The following is an 18,525-nucleotide window of genomic DNA, read 5'->3' on the forward strand; positions in this document are numbered from 1 at the left end:
TTGCGGGTGGCTTTGTGCCTGCGGCTATCATCTCCTGAGGGGTGCCTGGGGGCTGCACAGCCTGGCCTAGCCCCTCACCAGTGAGCCGGGTCAGCCGGAGGGCGCCGTGCGGTGCCGCCGGGGGAGCGCCTTTCCCAGGCGGGGGTGGGCATCCCTGTCCCCAGAGCGGCGCTCCGGTCCCGCGGAGCAGCTCCCCGGAGGGCTGCTCGGGGCCCCGGTGGCGGCGGCTCGCCAGGCGCGTCCTGCCCCCGGAGCGCGGTGGGCCGGGCCAGCCGCGGGGCCGCGCGGGGCCGCCACCTGACTGCGGGGCGCGGGCAGCGGGCGGGGCGGCTCCGCTCCGCGCCGAAGTTCCCCCGACTTGTGCAAAGAGAGAGGCAGGTCCCGCTGCGGCGCGGGGTGGGAGAAGCATCGCGGCGGAGGAGGAGCGGATCGGCGCGGGCGTGGAAGAGAGGTGGGCAAGGAGCGATGACCTTTGCGAGGAGCCGGCGAGGGAGCGGGGCAGAGGCAGAGCGAGCGGCAGCGCGGGGGGATGCTTGCTGAGACCCGGAGCAGAGCCGCCCCGTAATGTCACCATGTAAGTCCCTTCTCCGGGCTCTGGGGCGAGGGCTGCGGCTGCCGCCCGGGGCGCTGGGGGAGCGCGGATCGCCCCGCGGGCTGCATCGCCCGAGGGGGATCGGAGCCCCGGGCGGCTCGGCAGGGCTTCCCACCACCCACGGTAGGTGGTGAGTAACGTCAGGGCTGAGCCCTAGTGCAGGTAGGTAGGGCTGAAGGAATGGGGAAACGGGGAACTTTCAAGCAGGGAGCTCGGAGGGCAGGGCTGGCAGGGCTCTGCCCCGTCCGGGCTGCGTGTCCGTCGGCGGCTGCCCTGCCGGCTCCCGGGCGGCCGCTGTCTTTCCAGGGCGCCCTAACCCCATCCTTGGGACCGCTCTGGTGGATTTCCCCGTGCTTGCGGGCAAGTAGCGAAACACTTGGCCCCGCTGGCCGCCTGCCTGGGCGGCGGTGCCCCCGCACCCTCTCGGCCCCGGCCTCTTGGCTCGGGGCCGCGGCCGCTCACGTCGAGGAGCCCTGGCACCGCAGGCAGCCCTCCAGGTGAGGCTCCAGCACAAGTAGGGGAAAAGTAGGGGAAGGGAGAGGGAGGGCAGAGCGGGCTTCACAAAGCATTCGCATCCGCGCCGCGACTCTCGGCAGCGCACAGAGCGGGGGCTCCGCCAGCCTCGGGGGCGAGGGGCGAGCGGGGGCTCCCCCTCCTGCCGGACCGCACCAGCCCCGGGCCGGACACTGCCCTGGCCTCCGGACGCCTTCCCCGGGATATTCGTCCTTTACTGACCGTCCCTCGCCGAAGGTAAGGCGAGGTACTGAGGTTTTGAGGTTTTTCCGCCGGTGCGATCACAGCCAGGAGCGAGATCCTGGGGATGCGCCCGAGGGAATCGGTACAAGTGAAAAGGGCAGGGGGGTCTCACACAGCGCCGTCAAGTTAAGGCAGAAATCGGGAGTTGCTAAAGATTTAGTGTTGCGGTGCTACCGGGTTGGAAACAACCAGCAGATTTGTTGCCTGCAAGTGGGAAAGGTTCCCTTTGAAAGAAAAGCCAAGGGACTTAGATGGATCTGATAGAGCTGATACTGTTTAAATTAAAAGGCAGCGTCTTATTTTTTTTTCATCTCTTTTGATGAGCAAGAGGGTGTTTTCAAAGCTGGCTGTAAGAATAATTAGGAACAGGTAGTGCTTAACAAAATGAAAGTTTTAAGGGGTATTGTGTAATTAATCTTTCAAGACATTAATGTACTACAGTTTAAAGCGATGGTTTCAGAGTTAAAATCAACTTCTCTATTAATCTTGGGGAATTAAACTGTGAGTTACAATCATCTTTCACTTGCAGTTCTACTTGGGAGTGATTAAGCTTAAAATATTTTTGTTTACAATCTGTGTGAGAAAAAAAATTGTGAAATTGATATTATCTTTCTTTTAATTTTAAAGTGTCAGCAACATTTTTCCTTAATAGCTTTAGACATGTCAAAGACCAAAAAAAGTCATGTCAGCATGCCTGAGGCAGAATTCACATCCTACTCCAGGGAATTTTGACAAACTTTTGAACACAGAAGATGGTGTATTCAAATTTGTATTGCCTGGTTTGGGTTGGTACAGTCTACAAATGAAATACTCCAGCATTATTCACATTTTGTGTATGTTGTCCTGCAGAGCTGTATATTCCCTAAAAGGCAATGCTGTTTTGTCTGCTAGCTGGCTGCTGGCATGTAGAGTAAGATTTAGTAGTTGGATGTAGCAAAATTCCCAGTAATTCCATCTTGAACTGTGTCAAGTTACTATCCATTTATGGTTTAGATAATTTACATGTCTATTTTGCTCTTCTGAAATGAATTGTGAATAAGCTTATTGTCTCCCTATGTTATAGGAAATGAAAGTAGCTATGGACTAGACTGGACTGAATTGGTAGCTAGAGTGCATAGATGGTCATGTCACACAGTGTCTGCCCTGGGAAATGCAAGTCCATAGAAAAATTAGTACTTCAGACTTTAGAAAAATCAGACTCCACAGAAGGCCAAAACCGTCAAAAAATCCCCAAAAGTTGAGAGGGATTCCTGTTTCTAGACTATATCCATCTGTAGTAGATGTACTCCTACTGTAGGTGTCCTAATAATTCCCAAATATGTTGGGTGAAATGTTTGGTTCTGTGACAATCTAGAGTGATTTCTTTAGAGCTGCTAGTGTGTTACCAGCTTGGGACAGAACAGGGCTTTTTCATTTAAACTGATACAAAATACAGAAGAAAACTCACTATGAACAATTTTCTATGTAACCAAAGACAAAGGCTGAAATAATCCATGTCTCCATGTCTGAGATCTTTGTTACAGATCCATCTCTTTGTTACAAGGTCCATCCCTTTGCTTACCTAAACTCCTGGTGTGTTTTACTACATTGCTATTCTGATATCATCCCTGTGCTGTTAATGAATGTTAAATGACAGAACACATCTTTTTAATAGTATTTAAAATAAGAACACAAGACCAAAGAGGTTTGTCTCTTGGGTCATCAAATCAGTGCTGTCAGGGGACCATATCATTCCTTGATAAGCTATAAACAAGCTCAGAACTTGCTGATTTTTCTATTGAATATTATTGAATTATTGTTTGCTGATTTTTCCATTGAATTATTCATATGCTGTTTGTATTCACTTCTAGATGTTGATTAACACTAGTAACCAAGGAAAAGAACCTTAAAATAAATATGGTGGCTACTAAGAGGTGAATAATATCTGCAACTAAGTTGTGTTTTCTTAAAGCCTTGGAAGTATTTATCAGTTATTGCAACACCTTATCATAATTGTCTGAAATGTCAAATTATAAAAATATCAGGGATTGATTTTGTTGTGGATACAGCCTTTTTGTTGGCAGTATCTGACTTCCATCCCTGACAACTTTTTTCTTGTGTGAACAGGAGTGTTACACATCACAGTGTAAGGCTTTCTGAATTTTGAATTTTTGGGTCTGCAAGATCCTAGGAACATATAAATAACTGATTTCCTCACTAATTTATAGCACTCAGCTGGTGGTTATGCTTTGTAAAACAGTTTTTCAGCAATCTTCTCCAAAAGAAACAGATCTGACTCATGGTGCCCACATTAGTGGAGTGTTTTGGTAGCGTGCGCTTCTGTGTTCGTTCTTGTCAGAGTTTGACAAACCTTTTTCTTGTCAACTGAGACAATTTGGTATAAAGATAATTGTTTTGTCCTTCAGTGGTGGAGAAGGGGAGGAGATAGTTTGCTCTTTTTTATAAATTTGTTTTGTTTTATTTATTTTGGTGGAGAATTATGTATTTTTAATAGCAGTTATGTAGTTATCTAGCTTTTTACTCTGGGGGAAAGTCTTTATAGCTACTCCTTTCTGCCTTATTGTTTGCACTTATTTATGCTCGGCTCTGTTGTTGCTTATCCATGTTCTTGAAATCTTTCTTGACTAGCACTTTTTACATGGGTGAGGGTGAGGAAACAGACTATAAACTATCATTCTGGCGTCCCACGGAGTACTGGCTTGTAAGCATTACTGCAATGCAAGTAAAACAGTAACAAATAGAAATTGGCCAGATTAAATACTTCTTTCAGACTAACATAGAATTTCATTCACACCAGACCTAAGCAGCAGAAACTTGTCATGTTATTTTTCCCTGTGTATCTCAAATGTGTTGTTTCAGATTCTCCCATTATTAAATGAGCAAAATCTTTGTCTGAGCTCACAGAGATATCAAAAGTGACGATACAGACAATTTATCAGTTTGATGGAATTTAACACAGAATTATTCTGAATTAATAATTGTTTGTTTCCTAGTCTAATAACTGTTTAATGTGCTTGCTCAAAACAAGCCAGCAACAAAAACCAGTAATGCAACCACTTCTACAGGTTTGCATTGGTAGATTAAGCAGCAGGATGCCATGTGTCTCATCTGCAAACTCTTCTGTAGGCACAGGAAAATTCTTTTGTATCTCTGGTGTGTCATGCTGTTAGCCCCAACATTTCCATTTCCCCACTCTGTGAGTATATATGTATGCCGTATGTGTTTGGGTGTGTGTGCAACTGTGTTCATGTCTTCAAAGGACTTCTGTTCAAATTCAATTTTCTAAATTAATATTAAAGTTATTGTGGATTATGAATTATATACATTGGAAAGCAACTGCTCCAAAACCTCAGCTTTCTGCTGTTGAGATTTAATAGGATTTTTGGATCACTAAGTGGAAGGACAATAATTCTATTGTTTGATAATCCAGTTTTGTATGTCTGGCTTCATCAAAGAGATTCTTGTATTTCGGAGCCCCATGTTTTCTGAGCTTGTCTTCAACACTTGTTAGGTTTGACTTTGCAGTATCTCAGAAAAAATAAATCTGCTTCAGATTCCTAATTTGATACAACTACCCACAAAGAACTGAACTTCTTTTGTAATCAGATACCTGTGCTGTGTAACACTCAACTCAATGGAAGCCTAACTGATAGCAGCAGTCTGCTGAAGTGTCATTTACCTGGGCTCATTGGCATCTAGCCCACAGGAGTGCTTTGATGAATTACTACTTTTAAAGCTGAAATATTACTTGTTCCTTTACAGTGGTTTATCTTGCTGCATTGGTTTCACATGGGGAATAAACAGACGCTTACACTGGAAAAGGTTTTACATTTGCCCTAGCTTTTACTGGTGGGTTCACAGCAATATCTATGGAGAAGAAGGAAGAGTTTTTTCCTTACTTGCCTCAATTGAGGGAGATAATATCTTACTGAACAAAAGGCCAATTATCATCACCAAATAGGAGAGGAAGGAGTTGGTCAAAATAATGCAGTTGTATTTCGTTACTTGTTACTTCCTTTTGCTTGCTGCTAACTTGTTGAATAAAATGAGACGTAAATGTAGTGGAGCACCATTCATTTTGGATGCATGAATAAAGGTGTGAAGAAGTTTATTAAGACTTTTGCTTCCTTTTTTGCCCACAGTGGAGGAAGCATTTTGGTTTAGCCGTTAAATATCCTCTAGCCTGCAAGGGAAAGGAAACTAACTTCAAGGCTTTAACTGGTAGAGGCTTTTCTATAACTGCATTTATTTTATGAAATAATCAGTATGTCCCTGACTCCTCTGGCAGCACAGGTGAGCTCCTAGATTTTGGCAAGGAAAGTTTCAGGATTTTCATAAAAGTTGTCAGCAGAAGATATCATAGCTGTCAAAACATTAGAACAGAAAAATGGAAAGCTTTGTTAAGGGCAGAGGCAAATTATAATCTACCGTCTTTATTAAGTTAATAACAAATATGTAATTATTATGTATAATTAAATAGAATAAATGTACATGTAATATACGTGTAAAATTTCATATTTCAAAAAAACCCCTACAACTTAACTTTTTCAGACTGTGCTTCTTGTTTCTTTTACTGAAATAACACCCACATCTATCTGCTTAGAAGCCCAAGGCTGACCAGCCTTCCATTTTGCTGTCTACTAAGAACCAGACAACATAATTTCTGACCCTTTTTAGCAGACTTTTGTCTCCATTTAAGCAATACTAGGGCCATCCATAATTTTCACTACTTTATTTACTGCAGGCTACTAGTTTGACTAACAACAGAGTCTTCCTCATTTTCTTGTCTTGTAAAACTCCCTGAATTCTTGGTTGCTTTTCTTTTTTCCCACAGGATGTCTCATGGAAGTGAAATGTGGTGCTATCACTGGAAATGGAAGCTGCATCACTGTCTCTACTTGTTTACCACATATATTATATGCATGCAGCAAGCAGGTAAGTCAGCAATTAATCTTCTTGCATAAATAAATAATGGTCCAGGAGCAAAATTTTAATGACCGGGGATTATGCTTATGTATGGCTGAATTCTGTACAATATAACACTTTGATGAAAGGATGCATGATGATCACTATTTGTGATTTTATAGCTTTGGTCCTGTGTCTGCTACTGCTGAACTTTATTTTTGCCATTTTTTACGATTGTGCTGTTATTAATTGTAACTATTTTTTTCCTTTGAATCTCTTTGAATTCTTTAATTTTGCTCTTTCTTTGTGTTTACATTGTTAATGCCTGCCTCTTGTGAATTTCTTCTGGTTGTTGAAATTCTGTGGGTAATCATGTAGTTCTTCCATTTTCCACAGTACTGTTTGTGCCTGCAGATTGTGTATTTAATAACCCTTCACTGTAGCTCAAAGTGGTAAAACACCTGGAGTGTGCTTATTATTTTTAAAAGCTTTTATGACTCAAATAATAGAAACATTCTTCAGCAAAGTATATGCAAGTTATATGTAAGATAACTGTACACTGTAAAAAACCATCAGTTTAAGCTTTACATCATCTTGATCTGTGTGGCACTTCAGCACAGCATAATGTAACATTTTGACTGTTTTCTTTAAACATATGAATGAGAGATTTCATTCAGTAAATGTCTTGTCCTAACCACTGAAGTGCAAAGTATTTTAGGAGATCCAGCTGCTTTGCTGGAAAAAAGATGTCTGGAGTTTATTCTGGAGCATATGAAAATTTTGGAGCAGCTTGTGGTGCCCAGCTAAATCTGTATCAGATGGGTAGTTTTGCTTTGACAGTCTTGCCATTGGAAAAAAAGATTGTTTATATATAGAAAGGGCTTCTACCTTCTTTGGTAATGTTTTTCCTTTTTAAAAAAGTGCTTTTTAAAATTTTTAAACCTACAATTTTTTTAGAGACAAAACAGTGTTGTCACTGTGCAGTAGCACTTTCCATATTCATATCACTTTAATAGGTGTTTTCCATATCCATTAAACTGTAGCCAGAAATGCATTTAGGATCTGCTCTCACCTGTGGTTCCATTGACTGATGGATTTTGTGTCTTCGTGTTCCTGTTCCATACTTGATCTTGGGCCATGCTGCTGCCATTCTTAGCACAAAATAAATCAGCAAAACCTCCTCTAACGTACATCTGCTGTGTGCTGTTTCCTGATGGCTAGAACACTAGGATGTCAAAATTGTTATCCTTTGCTAATTCCTCTTCATAACAAAAATTGATAACTGAAAGTGTAGGTGACAGCAACCTAAGCCCTGTGAGCCAGAAGGTCCCAGTCAGTGCTGTGAGGACAGGGAAAGCCAACCACAAACTGACCCATACATTCAGCTCATCGCACCATGGCTACCTGTGCTGCTGCTGAACAAGTAAGGTCAAAAGCCCTGTGCCAAACTCCAGGATACACTTCTGTAAAATCATATATGTCCCTGGCTAACCTCTTCAGCAATAAAATGATTGGTGCCATTGAATTGTAAAAGCAGCCAACGTGTTCCAATCTCAAGTGGATCCCTATGGGGGCTTTTCCTTTGTTGCCTCCACAGGAAGAGATTTGAAATCTTCAAAACTGTCAATAATGGAAAAAATATTTCCCTGTCAGTCTGAATAATAAGTAGATAAATAAGGTACACTGGAAATGCCCAGGTTCAATAGAAAGATGTTTGCTGTTCAGTAGTGAAAGAGATGATGGGCAGTCTGCTGCTAACACTCAACTGAAATGAAAATGAGACATTTACCTTTACAGGAACCTGTCATTTGGCAGTACTTGCCTGTAGACCCTCAGGGTTCATATTTCTTTTTATGTTGATGTAAAAGCATAGGTTATCCTGCAAAATAGAATCTTTTTGTCTGGCTTTTCTAATAGAGCAAGACAGACAAAGCAGGAAACGCTGCTGCTCCTGCATTTTTTATTTCGTGTTCTTAAAAGGTATTGGTCACTTTGGCTGTGGATTCATATGGTATTCATAATCTCTCTGGCAGCTTAAGCTTGACTGAATTTACAGTAGAAATCTCATAAAAGCCTGACATTCATCCAGATTCTCTAGTGAGCTGTAAGCTTAGAAAGCTATTGGTGCTTATTAAGCTTTGCCCAGAGGAGGTTACATACAAGCAAGGGATTAAGATCATTAGGTCCAGGTTTTATGGATTATTTAAGGGGCTATTCATAAGGATAAAGATATCAGTCACACTGTGACATGGAAAATGCAAAAGTAATAATTTTATAGTTTAGTTTGAGGAAAACTACAATACTGGGCCTGCTTTCAGAAACAAAGCTTAGGAGAGGGATTACAGAGCAGAAAACTTAGAACAGGAATGAGATGGTCTGTGGAAAGAATATTCAGCCACAGATTGGTAAGGTACTGACAAGCAGGTGCACAAGTGGAGTGCAGTTCAAGTATAGGTCTGGTACCTCAAATGAATCAATGGATGGATTGTGACACTTGAAACAGAAAGAAATTATTAACACCAAAAAAATGATAAAAATATAGCATGTACTATTTAGTTAAGAACTCAGCAGCCACAAAGTCTGGGCACACTGGCTTCAAGTTATGTGTTGTGAGTCAGGGGGAAGTTACTGCACAGCTCAGTTAGTAACTTGTTCCATTCCTGTCTGAGGTAGATGTCCATGATAGTCTTATGTGGGTCATTTAGCTGTGCCTCAGTTTCCCTGTGATGAGTGTATGTCTCACCTCCCTTGTAAACAGCTTGCCTGTCTTCCAGTGAAAGGGCTGCATGGCAGCTCAGATGTTGGAATGGGGGTGTTTTAAACAGAATTAGTTAAATCTGCTTTTATAGGAGACTCAGATATTCCTAACTTTTTGTTTGTTTGTACATTTCATTCATTTCAGAGAGCCCAGGAGAGAACAAATGGAGTGAACAAAGTTCTAGAAAATGTAACTAATGAAGGCAGAGAGAAAGAACTAAGATTTTTTTGGTCTTTAATAGACAAAAGAGGGAATGCATAAGAACTGAGAATATTTCAGGAGGTAGGTGCAGTGGGAAGGGATAGACTGATCTTTTCAAGTTGAAAGGGCACAAAGAAATGGGCCTAAATTACAAGAAGATAAATGAGGGGAGGACATCTCATCAAAAGGTTTAGATAGCAGTGAAATAGATGTCAAGAAAGACTGGGAAATCCCAGTCCCTGGAAATGTATAGTAATATCTACCAGAAATGGCTTAAATCTATAGTCCTCTTTTCCTGGGGCTGAGAAATACATTATATAATTTCCAAACTTCCCTAATATCTATAGTTCCTTCTTAATCATTGTCCTGTAGAATCTATTTTGGTTAAAAATCTGGGAAATTAAAAGACCCATTGGAAATTGCATGTCTTGGAATATGACAGTGCTTTTGATGTGTCTAAAAAATTGTTTTGCTGCTTGTCCTGTCACAATGGCTTCAATTTATCTGACATAAAGAAGGAGCAGTTCAGTATGGAAAGGAAAATCAGTCGCTTCAGGTGTGTGTAACCTCACAAAAATATTCACTTTATTCCCCCCTTGCTTTTTTGCTTTTCTGCTGTCATAATAAAATGTCTATTGTTTCAATATTGTGCTGTCTTTTGGAGTTGTCTGCGCTCTCTATGGTAACTCAGGAGCAGAACTGCAGTTTTCTCAGGGACCTCAAATGCAGATTGCAGTTTGCATAATTATTTTCCAGTCTAGTTATTGAGTGTCTTGTCAGCACTGGAATTCCGGAGTTTTGAACACTTGAACATTTGAGATAGCAACATCCTCATAAGAGTTTTCACCTTCTTATGTCATTAGTAGACTTATAGTCAATATATATATATATATTGACTTATAAGGGTCAATAGATATTTTATGTTTTGACTGCTGTGCAGCCGTATTTAGTTTTATTCAGAATGTGAAAAAATTTATTTTAATAAAGCCATGAGGACATCTGTAATTCTTACTACACTATATCTGCATTAGCCCCATGCTGATGTTACCAGATGTTACCACAAAATTACTGTGGCTGTAGCTGGTGCTAGAATGAACCTTTGTCCTTTGGTCATCCATCAGTAAAGTGCACTGGTGTCACATTTCCATGTCCTCAGAGAGAGTTTAATCAATTCTCAGCAGCTCACCAAAGTGTAAATTTCAATTCTGTTACAGCCCCGGGAATCTAAATTTTAGTGGTGATTCAAAGAAAAATTTCTGTATTTAATTCATCAAGAAAAAAAAATCTGAAGGCAGGTCATTCACCCACGTCTGATGATGATCCACAATATAAGATCATCTTTGTCTGTTATGGTCCTTAGTTGTGTCTGCTTAGATAAAGGAGAGAATAAAGTCCTCTCTTGTTTATGGGAGGATTTCAGGGTGAGTCTGTGGGTTCAGAAGCCCAATAAGAGATGGGAAGTCAGTATGGTGGGAAGTATTGCTCATGCCACCAGCACTAGCAGCAAGAGTTAGTGACACTGTGAAAATGGATTGGGCTTTATCTGGCACAGACAAGTCAGGAAGTGTGGTTTTTTCACCACAGATCTCAAGCTGCCTACCCCAGACAAGGGCCGAAGATCCTATCACTGGGCAAATAATGAAATGGTTGTCAGCACATTCCCTTATCTTCCTCCTTACCATGTGCAAAGCAAGAACCCAAGTGCCAAGGCAGTAAGCCAGTCAGCTGGCACAATCCTCACGTACAGCAGGGGTGATTTGATAAAGTTGCTACTGGTGCTTTGTCGAACTCCTCTCATGGCATCCCAGGGGTGGGAGCGGGTGTGCATTTATTGCTGAGCAGGGTAAATGTGACTGATAGTTCTGTCCCTGACTCAGGCATGGAAATTCTTATTTCTGAAAGTTATGGAAAACATCAGGAAATTTAAAAAGTTTGGAAAAAATATTCAGTTTGGCAGTCTTTCCTTACAGAGGCATACATAAATCATGAGTAATTGAGAGATTAGTCAGAAGGAATCTATGTATTTAATGAACTGCTCCAAGGTTTTTTTTATTCTTTCCTCTTTCTCTGTCAGGGTTTTTTCATATATTTTAATTTAGCTTAAACAAAACATATCATAAGCTATCTCTTTTATGTTCTGTTTAATATCTAAATTTTTGCTGGCTTGAGACATGTGTTTAGAATTTCTGTTCATGCAAGTCTTGCAGAGAAAAAGTTGCTAGTTGTCTTTCTTGTATTTCCCCTAGTTGACAGTTTGTTAATATAAAAGTAAATTACTATTGAAATGAATTTCACAGGAACCTGCCTTTCATTACTTCTGTTTACTTTTTTTAGCTATAATCTTTTGATGGTGTCAATAATTCTTTTCCCTTCCTTAAATGTTTCAACCTCTTTGCATTAACCAAGACAATACCGCCTTAAAAGCACAGTGATTTTTCCCCCTCCTCTGATATGCCCTTGCAGCCAAACCGATAAGGAATGTGCTCAGGCATTTCTAAGCTGACTACGACCTCATTGTACAGGGTCTCTGCACTCCTTTATTGGAACACAGGCTAAATAATGTACCTCTCTATAAACACTATACCTTGAAAGAAAGAGCAACCTGTCACAGAAGGTCCAATCTTTACAACCTGTAGTATTTTAGAATCTGTTTATAAATTTTTTTTTGCCTCATTTTCTCTGTTCACTGTTAGAAATTAAAAAATATAACCAAGAGATGCTTGAATATTTGTCAATACTGTTTATCACAACACATAATAAAAGTACCTACCTTAGCAGTATCTCCAAAAATAGGCTCAAGATGATTTGTTGCCATCTGGACTGTGCTTTACAGAAGCCTGCCCTGATAGGGGTTATTATGTGAAAAAATTAATTTTTTATCTATTTGTCACTTGCTCTCAATAAAGTGAACGAAAATTTTAGAACAAGATGCGTTTCTGTTTTATCAAAAAACTGAGTCTTTGTGAGTACCACTTTTTTTCTCCTGTGGATTACTAATGTGAGAAGCATTGTATCGTGAAGTGAAGGTGTTAACTAGAAATAGAAGTTTTCCAGGTAGAAGTTCCTAACATACAAATCTAGAAATTGTGTGATGTGCATTTCAATAGGTATCACAATTAATACTGTGTAATTAAATTGGTTCATTTAATATCCTAATGGATAGAAGTGAGTAATTACCACTGTAAAGTCAGCATTTCAAAATTAATCAGAAGAGCTGATCTTGCAGATTTTAGATGCCTATTTTAATGTCCATGATTACTTTTGCTAGAACATAGTATTTGTTTACTTAGTGAGATTGCTTAAGCTTTTTCCACAAGGTGTAACATGTAATGCTTACTAGAGCAAGGCCTCAGTTATCACTTTCTGATAAAGAAATGTTCAAATTTGCATTTGCATGCAACCACAATACAGAGATGTCTGAGATAGATATACAATACTAAAATGAAGAAAAACATATATGATGTTTATTTTTCAAGAATCTGAGAAAAAGTGAGGGAATTGTGACTGTGTATGAAAAACATCTGATTTAATTATTCACATGTACTAAGTCTGAATTTCTTTCTCTCATCATGGAAGAGAAAAATATCTCTGCTTTGGGAGGAAAAAAAAAAGTGTTTTAGCTATAGACTGAACATTTTCTACAAAGTTAACAAAACTATTAAAGTAATAATGATAAGTTACATCAGAGAAGTACATCCCTTGCTGTGATACATTGAACCAAAACTACTTTTCCTGCCCTAGATATGATAATATAATTTATTTTAATAAAGCCATGAGGACATCTATAATTCTATAAGCATGCATATCAAGGGAAGGGAGGGTTTCCAGAAACCCCTCTTGTTTTGTCTGGGTTCAGTGCTTGCTGGCCTGCTCAGTTCCTGTAAATGACAGACTAAGCTCTGACTCTTGCTGCAGTGCAGGAAAATTAAGTGTATAATTCAGAGTTAGAAGTCTGCCTATGTAGTCTGGCCTCCAGATATCTTTCACATAAGTCTATTTTAATTGCTGTCTCTGAAAAGATCACGCCACTTTCCACTTTAAACCCAACTCCACTCCTACATTTTTGGTACCACTATGAACTTGTGCTCTTCTTTTATGATCTTTCATGTTGTAGATTTTGTGTAGTTTTTTGGTTTATTTTTCCCCCTATTCTCTGGGGCTACAGCTGCTTGAACAGTGTGTTAACTGTTTTCAATTTGTTAGTTGGAAACGATTTTGCTAATTGTTCCCAAGATTTCAGCTCCCAAAGATATTTACTAATTCCCATTCTGTAAATTTCCTTTTCAGTAATTTATGAACATCTTTTCAGTTATTTACTGGTTTGTCCAAATTCCATTGTAGCAAATAGTCAATTTTGACAATAGAGGCCACTACAGTGGTAACTCAGATTGCATAATCCTCTAAAACTACTGCTGTATTAATTAAGATGTTAAGATAGTTAATATTGTATGGAAGTGTCAGCATGGCCTATTTTCAAAGAAATTAATGTTTGAAAAGTTATTCTAGATTGAAAAAGTGTGTGTTGTAAAATAATTTACTCAAAGAGTGACAAAAAGTTCCTATTTTTGAAACCATTTTTCTTTTGGATTTCCCCAAAGCAGGCCAACTGTCTCCCAGTACAGTTTTTTTTCCAGAGCTAAATATCTGCTAGAGCTTGCAGGGTAGATCCATGAACACAGGGTAGATCCATGAAAGGATTGTCACACAGCTAATGTAATTTTTGAAAGGCTACAATGCAATCAGATTTTTTTATAGTTCCATCTTTTTTCATTCATGAATATGCTTCTTAACGGGTGTCAGACAGAAAGCTGCAACTCCCTGTCTTGAACAGAGTTTGTTTTGTTCAGATGCATGCCCTGACTTCTCAGAGCTCTTTTAATTAAGAACTGTGCAGTGACAAATCCATACTATGAAACTCAAGGCATTTTTTAATCAGAACTTGCCTTTTAGGTGGAGAGAAAGACCTCATGGTTGAAGCTATCACAGAGGCATTTGTACAAGTGACCCAGTCCTCTGTGCCTTTTTTTTAAGTGTGAGGGCAACTGTTTTTTCTCATTGTCTTGAATTTACAGGAAAAGTCTATAACTGGGTTTAAATTTTGAATTTTTTTTCTTCTGATTCTGTCTAAATATCTTCCCTATCCAAAGTATGATAGTTACATATTATACTGCACTTTATAGAAACTGAAAGTGTACTGAAATCACTTGTCTGATGAGTTGTTAAAAGTACAGAAAGGAACAGTCTTTTGCAATGAAATCTAAAATAACTGAGGTTTTATTCTGGTATGGGTGCCCACCCATCCAATATTTTGAATAACAAATCACCCAAGTGGTGTTAACTTATCTTGGGCTTTAACTTTGGTTTAAAGAACCATTATATTTCACGTAAGTATGTAATATACACACAAAAATGAAAGGGCAAAATGCTGGTGCTGGAAAACTATATAATGGGTTAGAAGTTGTGGGTCTTTAAAAAAAAATGTTTGGCTGATAAAGGCACTTAAAGGAAGTGGAACAATACCAATAATGTGCCCCCTCTCTCACATGGGTAAGCCTGGTACATCAGATGTGCACTAGCTGCTCTGGTTACAGTTTATTATATAACTGGTTTATAAAGTGTGGGGTTTTTTTTCTTTGACCAGTCAGATTTTGGCCATATAGCATTTCTGTGATGTCTGGTATTTTGATAATATTTTGAATTGGCTATGCTTCTGCTAATGGAACTGGCTATGCTTCTTGCCATTGGAACTGGCAAAGGCATTTTTTTCAGTATATCAGAAATGCCACCAGTCAGGCCTTCCCTCTGTCTGTCTCTGCATATAAGGAATTGCTCCACTGTTGAGTGATTATTTCACTACTATACAAATGAATTGCATTTAACACTTCTTCATTCCTGGAAAGGTCTCTGGGGAACTTCTTCATTCCTGGAAAGGTCTCTGGGGAACTCTAAAAGGCAGAAGTAGCATTGATAGAATAATAAATTTCTCCTTCTGGTGGCACATGGCAATCAAAAGATACTGCTGAGGATTAAAAAGGCAAACGTCTTTCTATGTATACACTCCCTCTCTCTAATAAAATATACACGCATTTTTCATGTGGGTAATAACAAACAGTAAGTTTCTAAATCTCTGGCCAAGATCTAGTAACTTAGAAGCTACCTGCAAATAATATCTGATATAGTTGTCTTTAGTTTTGGGTGGGTTTCTTTCCTTCTTTATTGGCAATGTTGATGTATGTGATACAAGTATTCTGTTTTACACAACTCCTGTGCTTAATGGCTCCTTTGGCTATTACCTTCAACAAAACTGTTTGAAGTTGTTCTTTTTTTTAGAGCTTAACAAAATTTAATTACTGGCCATTTAATCATAGAATCAATAGCTGAACTCAAGATCTTAGGAAAAAAATGCTTGGCTGCATAAATCTTTTCTGAATAGCACATCATAGCAATGGAATGTAGCAGATGCCAGAAATGTAGCTGAGAAGAGTCCAGTTTTTAAAGCTATTGTTTTCAAAACATTTATCTTGCCTTATCATCCTAATAATTTTTCTGGTATAATAAGTATTCTGAATCAGAAGGAGAAAATTACAACATTAATTTAAAAATTTAGCCATGTTCTCTTAAAAGGATCATTTTTCTTAAATAAGTATTCTTTTCAAGAAAGTAAAGGATAATAACTTACTAGTAATATGATTGAGAAAATAATGACATAATTTCATAGAAAGTCTGTGCTGTGCTTTTTTATGCTTAGGAGTGGGGAAATTGAGACAAATCTGTTTTAATCTTCAAATAGTTTTTGCACAACTTCTGGACTAAAATATAAGGAAATTCTTAAGTGGATGTTCAGCTGTATATGTTCTGGTGGTTCCTCCATGGACTGTATAACATTCATTTTACTGGGTCCCACCAAAGTCACTGCAGGTTTGACTATCCTTGAATAAGAGCGGAGTTACATCACTGTGGAGCTCTTTGGAAAATCCCTCCCCAAATATCCAAACAGAAACTATGTGGAAGTTGGTGTCTTGAACAAGCAGTTCTCCTGTTTCAGAGGAAGCCAAAGTTCTGCCCCATGGCTTTAAAAGGTTTCATTTGCATGGTGCCTCATCACTGTTCAGTGTTCAGAAAGGAAAAAGGCTTAAAGAAGGAAAGAAAAGTTGCTGTGTACACTTGGCAATGATTATATGTTGTAACTTGTGCGTTTTGTCTGCAGATTACTGTGATCTCACCCAGTGAAATGGAAGAGGGTTTTGTATTCTGTTTTTTGTCTGTGTAATCCCCATGTCATGTGAATCCTTTCTTGGTACTTAAGAATTTACTTGAGCTCCAGAAAAAAATTCAGATGCACAAACTCTTCTGGAAGGATTGATACTGAAAGACTTTTTCTTCCATCAATGTTCCTGCTTTTTTTGGGGACATGGTACCATTTGTGGGAGTCAGAGCACCTAAGATTCCCTGAGATTAAGTGTTGAATGAATATTCTCAGCACTCTCAAAAACTGAGCAAAGGAGAAGCCAGCATTTTTGCTCTATCACTCTCTTTTTCAGCTAGATTTAATACATCAGATTGGAGATTGTTCAGTAACTGTCAGAGTCAGTTAAAATATCATAAGAATCCAGGCATCCACTCTGGTGTTTAATCCTAAATCACAAAAGAAAGCTTTGTTTTTCCTTTTGAAGTGAATTGCTTTTGGTTATAGTGACATGATTTTTTCAGCTTTCCTCTTGTTTTACTTTATTGCATGTGTTTCTAGTGAGAAGACAGCTCAGCCTGGCCAGAGTTTTAATCTTTAGGGTGAGGTCTACAATGCCTCTTATCTTAGTCAGCTACTGTGTTTATTCACTTGAAATACGTGAAAATCCAAAGAAACATCTTTTATTAGCAGGGATCAAGCCAAACTTAAAAAAAAAGGAAAAATCAGGTCTACTAGCAATTTGTGGTATTTCACATTAGATTTTGATTAGTTTCCCTTTGCAGAATTCAATATAAGAAATTATACAAGGACAGCAGAATGGAAAAATAATGTCATATACTGTAATAACAAAAAGGTCTTAAACTAGAATCTGGTCATCAAAATGTGACCATTGTGAGTCACAAACATAAATTACTTAATAGCAGTTGATGAAACCTTTTTTTTTTCTTGTCAGGAAGCTCTTCTGTGGTACTTGCAATTTGTTCTTTATACTTTGTCATAATTTAATTTCTTCATTAATTTCTTCATGTTTGTGGTTCAGTTTTTTATTCTGGCCCTCACAACAGTCCCCGTTTATTCCTCTTATATCATTCCTGATAGTAATTATGGTGTCGGTGTGTAAACTGAGAAGTGTGCCTACAAATACTGATGGTAACAAATATGACAGTCAAAGGCTGTGCAAGTAGATTTTGTATGGCCGAGGTGCTGTATACATTCAGGAACCAGTTACTTGGGAAGCAGGGAGATACTCTGCACTATTATCTCTATTAAAATCTACCACTGTTGGGCTGTACTTACCAATTTGTCATCAATTATGAAAACCACCAAGGCCAATATGCCCAGTCTAAACATTGATCTGGGAAATATGTTCCCTTATGGACCTTTCTTGGGGTTATGCTATGTATTACACATATGAAGCCTTCAGTAAGATTAACAATTTGCCTGTGATATTTTTAAAGCTATAAAGCAAATATAACTCAAAGAGGATTGCCCCCCTAAAGTCATAAGATAAATATGAAATAATAATAATGGTGGTATTTTATTACTTTTCTCCATGTAACATGAGCTTTCTTAAGTAAACAAGTACTAATTGGCATTATCACTGCTGGAGATATATAGTCCGGAGGTAGCATCAGCCATTACCCTGTGCTTGTGTATTGCTGTAAATCAAGCTACTTGTTCTTTGATGTTACTTTAAAATATGCAATCACTATAAATTATAAAAATTAGGATAAAATTATCCTAGAACATTGTATGTTTATGATACAACTTAAACTTTAACAGAAGCACATGTTGAACTAACATTTTGTATAAGTTTAAGGACAAATGTCCATACGGAAACACGGTATTATGTTTATTTGGATTGTGCAGGTGGATCTCCTGTGTGCATTGACAGATTTGTAAATCCAGCCACAGAGCACAAAGACTTTGTCCACACTTTAAGTAAATTATGTTATTGAGTATAGGCTGCTTTGGTCATGGAAAAATATATCTTATGAGACTTGAATGAATAATGGCTTTCATTGTGAGGACCTCTTTATCAGCAGCAATAAGAGAGGTTTGAGTAAATATCCAGGCTCCCAATTATAGGTGGGTAATGCCATATCCTTGTGATCTATCTTTTCT

At 39.0% G+C, this 18,525-nt stretch overlaps 1 protein-coding gene across 1 annotated transcript in view; it reads left to right on the forward strand.

Moving 5' to 3' along the window:
- The first annotated feature begins 360 nt into the window (after nucleotides 1–360).
- Nucleotides 361–18,525, forward strand: part of ADGRG6 (adhesion G protein-coupled receptor G6) — a 110,881-nt gene continuing 92,716 nt past the window's right edge. Inside the window, exons 1-2 of the mRNA XM_036381073.1 lie at nucleotides 361–574; nucleotides 6,183–6,283. Coding sequence (XP_036236966.1) covers nucleotides 573–574; nucleotides 6,183–6,283 — 103 coding nt within the window. The 5' untranslated portion in view covers nucleotides 361–572. The remainder of the gene's footprint in view (nucleotides 575–6,182; nucleotides 6,284–18,525) is intronic.

Source organism: Molothrus ater, chromosome 3, assembly GCF_012460135.2.
Source record: "Molothrus ater isolate BHLD 08-10-18 breed brown headed cowbird chromosome 3, BPBGC_Mater_1.1, whole genome shotgun sequence".
Lineage (NCBI taxonomy): Eukaryota > Metazoa > Chordata > Aves > Passeriformes > Icteridae > Molothrus > Molothrus ater.